The sequence below is a fragment of the Drosophila innubila genome (genome assembly GCF_004354385.1).
Source record: "Drosophila innubila isolate TH190305 chromosome 2R unlocalized genomic scaffold, UK_Dinn_1.0 1_C_2R, whole genome shotgun sequence".
Taxonomy (NCBI): Eukaryota; Metazoa; Arthropoda; class Insecta; order Diptera; family Drosophilidae; genus Drosophila; species Drosophila innubila.
In genome coordinates, this window is record NW_022995374.1 from 17242352 (window position 1) to 17255414 (window position 13063).

Here is a 13063-nt window from a genome sequence, read left to right on the forward strand (position 1 = left end):
TCCATATAAAAAAATAACGGAAACTTGAGCACAGGGTATCTTTCAGTTGACAGTAGCACTTTTACTTGTATCATATTAATTTTTTACATACATATTTGGGTAATTACGTGGGCTTTCGCAAATTATTTGTGTAAATAATTGTGAAAAAAAAAAATGTTGCGCAGTATTTCGATTTATATTTTTAGAAAGCTCTCTTGACATGGTTTCTTCATAGGCTCAAGACCTTGATGTTAATTTATAAAAGTCATTTGTCAACATAGTAAAAAAAAAAATACGAGGTTTGCACTTCTGCATTTTGATTAACATTTAACTAATTGTTGTGTCAATTTTGGGGTTTTTTGCTTGAATGCGCAAAAATTAACGTCTGCAAAAACCGCAACCAGTTTTAATATTTCCCCTTCAACAAATCTAAGGTTTTTTGTTGACTATCTTTGTTGTTTTGTCAACAATAAAAATATCACGTTCTAATAGACTTCAAAAGCAATGCTTTAAAGCAAAACGGGAGCATCAATCTTAAATAAAGACAACTCGATTTACAACAATAAATAGACAACTTTAATTTTAATAGGATTCGCACCCGAAAGTGCAATTACAAATACAAATACATACATATACAAACAAAAATTGTTCATAATTATATGGCATTATTACTACAACATCACAGCCAATTTCCAAGACACAAATTACAACTTTGTGTTTACAACATCCTCTCTCGGTTCGCTGGTTGCCACCTCATTCCATTTCTGTATCTTTCCTGAGCCGAAGACCCAGAAAAATAGGGCCGGCAAAATATAGGCGCCGGCACCGATTATGAATACCCAGAACCAATCATCGATGGTATTCTATAAAAATGTACAAGCAAAAAAAGTTAATTAATATAAAGTTATTTAATAATAATAATGTTAAGTAAAACTTGCCGTTTGTGAGGTAAATGCAGCCACAATCAATGGTGAGAAGAATCCTGGTGTCGTGCCCAGACAATTAATAATACCGTACAAGGTACCCGCAAAGTTGGGAGCAAGATCTTGAGAGTTGGCCAAATTGGAGGCAGTGGCAGCGCCATTAAAGCCCAACGAGATGGTCATTATGGCCACACACACATATGGATCTCGACCAAAGAAGGCCAAAAGGACGAGCGATATGCCTGGCAATATGTGAGCTAAACAAAAAATCAAATATATGAACATATAAAAATTAAGGGAGTCCGCAATTCCTTTGTAGTTTTACTCACATGGCAAGCAGAAAGCCTTTCGCGTGAATGTCATACCCCACCAGCCCTTGCGGCGTATCCAATCGGCAATGGCACCAAAACCAAAGGCGGCCAAGAGACGGGCAATATGCGGCAAGCTGGCCAGGAATCCGGCTGAGCTTAAATCGAAGCCCAGCACTTCGCTCAAGAACTTGGGCGTGGCGGTCAGAAGGAAGAACAGACCCCACATGCTGCCGTAATGCAGCAGTGTCAGGGCCCAGAAGGGCAGAGAGACAACCAGTTGCCTGTATGGAGGCCATTTCTAAAAATAATAATGAAAATATTAAATGTATATCTTGCTATTTTTTTAAGAATTACAAAAGAAATATAATTTTTAAGAGTTCAAAATCAGAATGAAAATAAAAGAAAGCCTAAATAAGGAAAAATTTAACTAAGAAAATGATTTTTTACTTTCTGTGTGTATACAATTAAATTTTATATTAAAAAATAACCATTTTGAATTGTAAACTGTAAGCCGTTGAGCTGGAAACGGTTATTACTTTCTGAAAACTGAATCAATTTGCATTCTACATTCAAATTTTATAATATTTATTCAAAACAAATTTTCCCAATCAAGAATTTTGAAAATTTAAAATCCAAAAGTTACTCATAAAAAACAGTTTAATCTCGATTCTGAGACCATAAATTTTTTTTTTGTAAAAAATGATGTCAAATTGGACAAAAATGTTGACTTTACGAAAATTTTAAAGATTTTAATTCTCAAGTTAGAGTAGTTCTGAACCAAAGCCGGAACCGATAACTGTTTGGATTTGATTCCCTGAGAAGTACTACATATATCTAAAAGGGTATAATGTCAAACTTACCGGCTTGTTGCCCACTGTGTTGCCAAGACTGTTTTCAATGAACTCCTTCTCCTTGAGACTAATGGTCTTATGCTGTGCTGGCGTATCGGACACCAAATAGAACCAAAGTCCCACAATCACAAGCACTATGATGGCAACTATATAGAAGGCCCAGACCCAGCCAAGTTTCTCAATGATCACGCCACAAAGTGGCCAAGTAATGACGGTGCCAAATGTGCCACCCATCAATGAGGCAACAAATTTGCCCTTCTCATCTGGTGGCGACCACTTTGATACCAAATTGTGGCAGCATGGATAAACCACGCCCGTAAGCAGACCAATCAGAAATCGCACAACAAACACCGCATATTTATCCCAGGAAGCGGCCAGAGGTGTTAAGGCCGTCAATATCGCAGCCGCCATGCAAGTGAAGCCTGCCACATTGCGTCCGCCAAGCATCTCGGCTATCGTGCCACCTGGCAGCGAGGTGATCATGTAACCATAAAAATATCCACCCAAGAGCAATGCCTGATCCTTTTGTGACCATTCGTAGCGCGTGCCAAACTGCAAATTTAAATAGGAGTTTTATTAAGTTCAATTATCATTGCTATCATAATTATCGCTGATTTTAATACATACATCCGGCTTTTCAACGACTGTGCCATTCTCATCTCGCTCCTCAACCATTGCAATAATATTGATCGACAGATTAACCCGCATCATATAATTGACCAGACAAATCATGAACAACATTATGGCCACATTCACGCGCTTCGGCACATAAACTGCGGATGATAATAAATATTGATTTTTATTATACTTGTTATTATTATTGCTGATCATTAACTATTCATTAAATTTGTCTATTTATAGTTGAACAGTGGTCGGTCTTAGATCTGTCAACTTCATCTTTATTTTGTTTTGTGCCCTGTCAGGTGTCTAAAAACTGACACACGCGTAAATTCCGATATTTGCCACTCTCGTTTCTCGGGGATTTTCGGTTGCGTCTCACGTGAAACTTATTTATGAGACATTTCGAGGTTTATACCCCTTGAAAGACATTAAAAAGGTATATTAAAATGTTTTGAAAAGTGTAAAAAAAAAGTGTTTAAATTACTTATGAATTTAAATAGAGACAGTATGAAATTTACCATTAAATATTTTTTAGTTACAAATTTGAAAACAAAAGCGTATTTAATTTAAAATAGGCAACTAATCAAATTAAATTCACCAATCAATATTTTTAAATAACGTAACGATCGGTTGATTAATTTATTTAAGCAGAACCAAGTACAATTTTAAATCAAGCAACTTTAATTCATACCAAAAATAAAATAATGAGTACTTACAGCAGGGAATAACAGCCATTTTGGCAGCTTGTTATTGTGATTGAGCCGCACGTCGATGTTAACTGAAAGACGATAACAGGAAACAGTTAATATTACGCATACGCAAGGGAAGTTGCACTCATTTTTGTGTATAGTATAAAGTTTTAATAAGTATTTAAATTATTCGTCGTTAAGCGAGAATGCGGAGGTGTTTTTTTTTTTAACTGGCATTATTATGTCAGCTGATCTTTGATTCAGGTGGAGCAGTCAGTTATCTGGATTATGAAACATTGATGCTTCATCATCTTCTTTTACTGTTTCGTCATTTTCTTATTTTTCTTACAAATAATAAGATCTTATTCCTCTCATTTATTTTATTATTACTTATTTATAAAGTTTAACGCGTAATTGAGTTGTTATTTTTTTAAAACATTTAAATTCACTCATGCATATACTACATACATAAGTCAAAATACTCCAATAGGTATTTACATTAGGTTCAATAATGTTTCACGTATTGTCGATAAATTTAACGAGTTTAGAGACGTTAATTGTCGTTTAAATCATATGGCAACCACTTTTCAATTATTACTTCTACCGCTTAAATGAAAACGAAAATTATTATTTATTAGTCATGTATATATTCATTATGCCAAAGATATGATGCAAATGTTGACAATCAAAAATTTTAGCAAATTTTGGATAATTTAGCAGTTGTGGAGTAGTATGTTGACACGTAATTATTAAAAAATCAATGATAGCATTATTTCATGTTTTATTCCATTTTACAAAATTTACACGTGTCATTTTAAATGCATTTATCATCTAAATTTAGCAAAATTAAGCGATTATCATCTGTACCAGTTAGTGATCACGTCTCAGATGGTTTTTGGCAACGCACGTGTGAGGGCATTTAAGCTTAATTGAGTTATGAACATGATAAATGGGAATATCAAAAGCTAGTCATGTATTTGTAAAGTGTTTTGATTTCATTTTTGATTTATACTTCTATCTGTGGCTATCATTGGCTGTCATTATTGTTGACAGAATTTTTGATAAGGTAATTGTATTGCTGCACGCTAGTCAAATTTTCAAAATACTCATACTTTCATTTATTATAGTATCCAGATCAAAGTCATTTGTCTAAACTTTAAACAGTCTATATTCGTAGGGGAACAGTTGTAATACTTAAATACGAGTATTTTACGGCGACGCCCTTGGCACGTCGGACTCAAATATTGGATTCTGTATATAATTTGGACAGCTGTTCGAAAGCAATTCAAAAAGATTGCACATGCAGTTCGTCAATAGCCGGTAGCCTCGTGAATGTTACGTGTATTTGCTTGACAGGGTTAACTAAGTCAGTTTATTAGGTAGTTGGTAGGTAGTAGGAATTTCAGTGAATCGCATTTAAGTTGCCACTTGAATAACGTTCACTTCATGTGGTCTAGATTTATTTTTTACAAATCTCAGCTATAGTTCTGGATAATTTATGAGATCTATTGACTAAGATCTAGTGATAGACCTTTGCTGACGGGAAATTAAATAAAGTTAAGATTGTAGCATGCCTTTAAATCATTCATTTTGAATTAGTTAAGCTCTATAGATATTGCACAAAATTCCAAGAACAACAACACACAAAAAAATAATACTAAGTAGGCGCCATAAACTAGTGATAAGCAATCGTCTCGGTTTTGCCAAAGTTCTCAATGAACAGAATAAATCCAAAACACATAACATAAAAACAATTATAAAAAAATAAAAAACAAAAGCAACAATCGAAAGTTATAACCATTTAATGAAGTATAAAGTCTATAGCCCTACTATATACCGTTATCAAGTGCAATTCGCAAATATTAACAACAACAACTCCATAAATAAATTGCGTGTGACTGCCACAGCTCCATGTAATTTGTTAGGTGTATTAACTCGACCGATAGACACCATTATATATCTAAGTATATATAGGAAAAACACTCGAAACGTGTACGTGATTTGCATTTGCAAAAATAAGTTTATTAAGGTACGAATGTGCCACCAAAAATAGATTTCGCATTAAAGATATTCCAGTTAAGTTATCACATTAAAGATATACCATTTAAGATAACCCATGGCCAAGGAAACGTGCACTGAACGTTTATTTAAATTGGTTTTAAGCAAAAAATTAAACAACAAACTAATACCGTAAATAACCTTTGAGTCTGATGATGTAGTACATCCGAAAAATACTTTGCATATATTATGCCAAAATAAAGATATGTATAATTAAATATAGTCAGACAGATAGCTTAATTAATGCACTCGACTTTTACGTGTTGATTGGCATTTTAAGATATTCTAAAAGCTTAAAATAAAGCACTTTGCAATAAGTAAAAAATTAGATTCTCTTAGAGATATATAAATATGAGCAGGAACTTATATAATGTATCAAATCTGCAAACATCGTGGATAGTTTTGTGTCTAGAATTTATTACCCAAGCTAAGAAAAGTATTTCTTTCGTTTATGCAATATGCAGTTAACCTATTTATAAAAAAATTTCCTTTAGTCAAAGTCAAGTTAAAATAATTGGAAGATTATATTCAATATTTGTTCGTTGCGGATATCTCTTAAAATGTTCTATACTTTCGGTATGTGTTAAAATAAACTATTTGACTTTATTGGCAAGTTTTCACTGACAGTTGATAGACTAGTTTTTGAGGCATTTTGAATAAACTGCTGGGATTTTCAATCTCAACACTGATACTACTCGGAATTTTTCAGTTTATTGGGAATTTTAATAGCCAGTTGCTTGGAACTTGTTAAATCAGTCATTTGTTACCAAAGACTGTGACAAATATGTTGTTGCAGTAGAACCCAAAGTTACAGCCGTATCTAAGTGTAATTCGCTCAGTCGAAAATGTACGGAAATTACCATGTTCCAGTAGTATCTAAAGTGGAGTACGAGTAATAAGTAAGTATAATTAGGTCGAGAGTGCTGCTAATTAATTTGTCGTATTTGTCTCTAATCGGGAGCGTGGGGCTTTATCAACGTCTTTGCCAGTGCTGGCTTTATAAAATCAGCTCAAAAATTTATGGTATTATAAAATGGGGGCAAAGAAGATATCGCAATTGTAAAATTTATGATTGCGGGTATATTTGCCATAATACACGTTTGATTTGATAAAAGGCAGTTGGTCAGTGGTAAATGATTCTCATTAAAGTTAACTTAATCGGCAATTATTCGGCTGTAAAGTTAAAAAATCGGACTCGTGTTGCAATGTTTATAGATCCATAATGATTTGATTTACCATTTACAGGTAATATCGAGAAAAACGTTCAGGGGTAACGATATCACGATAATGGGGTATGTTATGGGATTTTTCCAAAGAGCGAAGAGCGACGAGCCCATAAAACACTATTAAACCGTTAGCTATCAATGCTGATGATACACATAAGAAAGTATATATTGACACATATCTGTATATAGATATTATATACCCATAGCACGCATGCTTTAAGCATTTACATAAGACATGAGCTCACAATTGACATGGTTTGGCAGTTTGCATCTATCTCTATAGGGTTTTTTTTTTGTTGTTTTGTTTTTTTTTTCTGGCTTGACTTTTGAAAAACGTTTAAACAGTTTGGTTTTAGTCAGTTTGCATGGCTATTCGACTGTTTTGTTTGCTTCGTTTCGTTTCGTCTCGTTTTGTTTTTATTTTTATTTCGCTTTAGCTGTAGCTTTTGCCGCTGAATTCTGCAAACTAATTCAATGGCAATGAACCGTATCTCACATGAAATTGAAATATGTAATACGCTCTACCAGTTAGTAGCAGTTACTTATCTATTTGTTGTTTCATTTGTTTGTTTTTTTAATATCTGCCATTGTTTTTGAAGTTCTCAGTGACCGAAATTAAATTAAATTCCAAATTTGCACTTATTTCCACAGCAATTGCATTTTTGCACGTTATACTTTACTTTCAAATATCAATCAAATTGAATAGGAAGTGCACCCGCAATTATTGTAAGAAGTCAGAAGGCTGTCCTACTGGTTGGTAGACGAGGATATACCCTCTACAAATCGATGTAACCGATAATATAAGGTCGCGGATTATTCGCACACTCTCATTTAATATAGGGTATAAAAATGGAAAATACTATAGAATTGAGGGTAATTGAGAATAATTATTGCACATATTTATTCATATAATTAGCAGATCAATTAATGCAAAAATCAAAGCGAAAAATTGCAGGTTAAAAAAAAAACAAAAAATAAATAAAAATCTTTAAATTTCCAAAAGAGAACTGTAATTATTCATTCCCATTGGAAGTTATATAATGGCTTCTAGTAATAAACTAAGACTCTACTTTCTGATGGTTGATTATATAATTTGCATATTTACAATAACTTCCCGAATCCAGCAATCCAATTTGAAGAATTTTGAATGAATTTTGAAACAAAAGATTTGCGAGAATTTATGAGGTTCATTAAAATACAACCGACAACCAAACCAGTTTCTATTTCAAGTGCCAAAATTTATCTAATATGAGTATTTTAACCCAATTACTAAAAATAAATGAAAGAGAAGCACGCATTTAAAACACGTGTAGGTTTACACAGAATTTGATTTGATTTAATTTGACATTTAAAGAAAAGGAAATTAAAGTTTAAAGTCCTTTTTAATATTTGTTGAAATTTGCCACTTGTCGAATTTCATAACTGTTTACCGCACTGCACAATCGTACGATATTCGATTTATCGTTATTTTCGAAAGCAGCAACGAGATTTTGTATCTTTTGCTTGAAGTCCTGTGACAGAACACACACACAGATACACTCATACACACTCACATTTGGGTACGCGTTGTTAGCAACCGAACTGCCCGTTCAGGCTGTACAGCTGTGTGGGAACGAAGGGGGGTTAACGGAAGCGGGATTTGGGAACTGTAGCTCCAGCTGAGAATGCCGCGAAACGAATGAAGCCAAATCGCCAACTGCCAATGGCATATATACTTAACTTACCTTATGTATGTAACTCTCAGACAAAAACCTCGAGCAGCGAAAACGCAGCGCAACAAAAACACAAACGGTTAAAAATTGTTTAAATTGTTGTTGACTGTTGTTGGCGGTTTCGAGATTGACGCTACGCTCTGCTCAGCTTTATTGTATTCTCTCTCAGCTCTGATAGCGCGTCCAAACAAATATCGCGTGCGATTTATTGCACGCCGTGAAATTTTAAGATGTGAATAACAATTCACAAATTCGTGCTAAATCGAATGCCAATAATCAAACGAACAAGAACAACAATTACGCTGGCAACATATTAAATAAACATAATAATAATACATTTTATTTCATTTTTTTTTTTTTGCAAATCGCACGTGTTTTTTTTTGTTATTATAGTCTATGCTTTAAATTATGCATATTTTTAGCTTGGCTATAAAATGAGCTTCAGCTGAGTGGGTCAACCAAATGATACCCTGTACTAAGTATAACACAGTACTTAAATATGTACACAATCCGAATCCTCAAAAGACTCGATATAATATATCATACGTAAATTAAAACTGCTGGCTGTAAGTATTCTAAAGTCTCGAAAATTGTAAACTTTTTTGTTCTCCCTCAACAACTTTCATTCATTAACACCATTTGATCAGCGTACAAAACGTCAATTAACAGCATCTTTGGTAACAAATATTTTGTTTAATTAACGCACTTGGCCCATGCTCACAAAAATATGAGAGAAGCGTTAAAATTCCGTATTAGCGTGATTTTGTATAGTATTAAGAGTATATTGAAGATTTGTCATTCTATTTTTATTGTTTTACTAGCTGGAATACAGATATAGATCTTATCAACTGTATTTTACTGACCAGATAAAGCTAACGCAATTAAGCAACAATTAACAACACTTCAAAAAAATAAGGAAGCTGACATAAATTTAAAATATTTTTTCATGGAATTTGAAGACATAAATAGTTAAAATAAATTACCAAACTAATTAGCAGGAAATCCCAGGGTCAGTCAAAGGCATTGCCAACGAGGTGCTAGATACCGAACTCCAAGTACTCCTCGTAATGATCGTTTTGCCTTTTATTTAAATTTTAATCATGCTGAATTTTAGCTACACACTCAAAAGTACACCTTATACTTGTAGGAGCAACTGCTTCTCTGGGAGTGACAGATATCTAGTTTTATTGATGCATTTAGCTGCCTGTCGTAGATAAGCAGCAATGATTACTGATAACAGTTGTTAATTTGCGTGTTGCTCCTGCTATCACATTTATCACAAGTGTTTTTTTCAGTTAAGTACATAGTACATACATGTGTTTCTAGATGTTAGACTAATTGTTTTGTATACTTATTGCATTTTATTGATTAAACTGGTGTTTATCATTTGGCTGAACATTTTAATTTCTTTATTTGTTAAAGCTGAGTTTTAAAACATGAACTTAAGTATTTGCTAGGCTCAACAGAGAATAATCAATTATATTTGAATGACACAATTTTGCACTACTTAGCTAAGGCTGTAAACTTAATTGAAATATGTGAGAATTAATTTGCATTTTTAATTTTCTTTTTATCAATAGTATGCCAGTTCATGACATGTTCACGTAGACCATTCGGTGTGCACAGACTTTACCCACAAGCTTGCAATACTCAATTATTGACTCACGTTCTCCAAAAGCACCAGCCATCTAATTCAATTAGAAAATGATTTTAAAACAAAATAATTAAGTGAAAAACACGAATTTGTTTAACTTATTGATTAATTTGTGTTTACCCGTATAAATCTCTGGTATGTGATACAGGTTCTAGCATCCAGCAGAAGTTGTACATCGTCTAAATGCTGATTTAAAAACTCATTCACATCTTTATCAGTAACAACCGGATTGAGACGTTGATATTTTTGGGCATCAAGTTTACTACGTATATCTAGCATAATTAAAAAAAAATTAAATTATCAACATTAATTTAATAGGTATTTAACCGTATCATACCATCAGTTAAAGGCAACCAAACGTAAGTCTCTGGGCACAGCAAATAGGAGGCAGATAGTTTTCCCTTGTATCGCATTTTGGGACACGAGTGTATATAGAAGCCCATGTAGTAATACTTTAATGCGGGTACTCGCTCAGCTATCGTCTGCACCAAATCAATTTCTCTAAAAAAATATGGGAAAATTGCAAATATTAGTATTTAAATGTATATTTTGCCAAATAGTCCACTGAAAACTCACCTTAATGATCCATAAGTGCCCAGTGATAGGAAACTGTAGTCGGGATCGTAGAAAAAGTACACAGAACTAACCGAACCGGGCAGAATATCGATGACACCAACAGCAATAAGCTTATCGTCCAACCAGTATTGCTGATGAAATGATCCGTAGCCCATTTCGGGAGCATCTTCTTTTTTTTCATGCTGCAAGCAATAACAACCATGGAACATTATAGATTTGTATATGATTAGTGAAAAATATATTATATTATTGAACGTTATTATTTCAATTAGCAACCTTCATGGGCGATAATTTCAGATGATCCTTGTAAGCTTCCTGATTTTTTGGCGGATCATTGTGTATGGCGATCTGATACTTCTTATATAGCTTATAGCTTTGCGACAGTGTCCGATCGAATTCAGCTCCATGGACGTTGACCAAAACCAGCTAAGGTAAAATCAATAAGAAAAAAAAAGAAAATCATTTTATAATTACCTTTAGGGGTGATTCAACCAAAAACCGCTGCATACTAGATAGTGTTAGGCGTGCGGGGTTATCATTGTGTATGACTATTTGATATTTGCGATACAATGCGTGTACTGCATCGGTACAACTGCGTTGTATATCTGAGGCAGCGACCAAAACGATCTGCAACAAATAGCACAAATACGATGTGTGTACATATAGGGGCTTATGGACACTTGGAGGCAGTAGCACAACAAAAACAAACTACAAACTACAAACAATTATATGATATAAAGGGAACGCAGCTGGTCGTTCTGCAAACGGTTGCAATTTATACTCATAGCATGATAACATTTGCTTAAATTAAAAATTTGACGCTTTTTATCTTCTTATTTAAAATAAGAGTAGCAGAGAAGAATGTGCTTATTTATCAATTAAGAAAGATAACTAGCCAATTAACTATATGGTTTGTTTATATAGTGTTTCGGAAAATTTTTATCTCGAGCTACATACGAATATTGGTATTTAGTAAATGCAATTAATCTTAGTTAAAGTTGCAGTTGAACTTTTAGCAAATGTTATCATTGCATACATACCTTCAGCTTATGCTTGTCAGTCTCACTCGCTGCTGATAGAAAATCTCGTAAACTTTTCTCCTGTGTCATCGTTTTAGTCTGTGCCTGCTCTAGGGGTATGCCTAACTTGGCCTGCCTCCGCTCCAAGCGCATTTGTTTGGCCTTCTTGCGCGGTGGATTTGAGTTCGTGACTGCAGATATAAAGTTAAATGAATTGAATTAATATATACATATGTATTTAATTAAGTCAAACTATGCACCCACGTTTGCATTTGTTGGCTGCCTGCGAGGACGCTGAATGATCTCCGTCTCCTGTCTTCGATTCGAGCGGTTCCAAGTTTTTTGCCGTCTTTAGTTGCTCTCCACGAGACTGTGCCAAGTTCTCAACGTGCTCCACATCAATCACTGAGGGCTTCTTATCAGGCAGCTGCGGTTGAAGTTCACTTATATTGACACCGTTGCCAATATCATCGCCATCGCCATTCTGTGGCGTTGTTGATTCACCCGGCTCACGTTTTCCATCACGCAGAAACTTATTCATGCGCCTCAATATTCGCTTGTTTGACTTGGACAGCTTGAACTCCAGCGCATCGGACTTGATGGTGTAGCAGGGGCAGCAGGTTACGTTGTTTTGCGGCTTATAGCAGTAATTGCCGCAACGCCGCCAACCCCGATCGATCAGCTCTTGGTAGTCATCACAGGCTAAGCGATACGCATGCATGCCTGTATGACGCACACACACACACACACATACATTTATACATACATGAAAAAGGAATCGAATAGGAAGTAGTAAGTACATTGCACTTTAAGTCTTGCATTTGTTTTTAATATGCGTTCTTACCATGAGACCTGCTGCAATTCGTTCCCGTGCAGTAGCCACATTTGCTATTCTGTTCCCCAAAGTACTGCACAATGCTGACACTCATGATTGTTTGCGTTCAGTATTCTCTTTAGTGTCAAACGCACATTATATTATTTTGAGTATTGAAACTGCAACCTGATCCGATGATTCTGTTGCGAAATATTGGCAGTGCTGCCACCCAGTAAAAAAAAACGATTTGGCTCGATTTGGTCTTACTTAAAAAATATACCACATTTAAAAAAAAAACAGGTAAATAAAATATATTTTTTATTTTTAAAGTTTTCCAATTTCGAAGCTAAAATTTTTTAAAATTTTTCAGAATTTTTGTTCGAATTTTTGCCGATTTTTTTGACCTGAGATGACACTGCACAGCTGATTTGCAAATGTAGTGCTACCATCTAATTTTAAAAGTCATGTCGCCATAAAAAACGAACTGACCAGGCTTGGTTCGCGGATTTAAGGATTTTAAGCCCATTTTTATCTGAATTCTGGACAAATTTTTAAAATTCTAGCTTCCAAATTTAGAGAAAAAAGATACAAACGATCATTCTTGGAAAAAGGCATTGAAATTAATAATGC

General features: G+C 34.3%; 2 protein-coding genes across 3 annotated transcripts; both read right to left on the reverse strand.

The window, feature by feature from the left end:
* Positions 1 to 606: 606 nt before the first annotated feature.
* On the reverse strand, positions 607 to 8350 carry LOC117784612 (sialin). The gene is made up of 7 exons (XM_034622401.1): positions 8212 to 8350; positions 3402 to 3463; positions 2692 to 2837; positions 2074 to 2616; positions 1232 to 1511; positions 918 to 1159; positions 607 to 842 (listed from the first exon to the last, which is right to left on the reverse strand). The coding sequence occupies exons 2-7, from the start codon at positions 3418 to 3420 to the stop codon at positions 684 to 686; spliced, it is 1389 nt and encodes a 462-aa protein (XP_034478292.1). The 5' UTR covers positions 3421 to 3463; positions 8212 to 8350; the 3' UTR covers positions 607 to 683.
* Positions 8351 to 9753: 1403 nt separating this feature from the next.
* On the reverse strand, positions 9754 to 12640 carry LOC117785006 (arginyl-tRNA--protein transferase 1). 2 transcript variants are annotated; one of them, XM_034622877.1, is made up of 8 exons: positions 12464 to 12640; positions 11884 to 12342; positions 11641 to 11810; positions 10877 to 11026; positions 10601 to 10782; positions 10362 to 10525; positions 10145 to 10296; positions 9754 to 10058 (listed from the first exon to the last, which is right to left on the reverse strand). In XM_034622877.1, the coding sequence occupies exons 1-8, from the start codon at positions 12546 to 12548 to the stop codon at positions 9960 to 9962; spliced, it is 1461 nt and encodes a 486-aa protein (XP_034478768.1). In that variant the 5' UTR covers positions 12549 to 12640; the 3' UTR covers positions 9754 to 9959. The 2 variants fall into 2 exon arrangements, with proteins under 2 accessions (XP_034478768.1, XP_034478767.1); XM_034622876.1 differs by lacking the exon at positions 10877 to 11026 and adding an exon at positions 11075 to 11227.
* Positions 12641 to 13063: the final 423 nt, after the last annotated feature.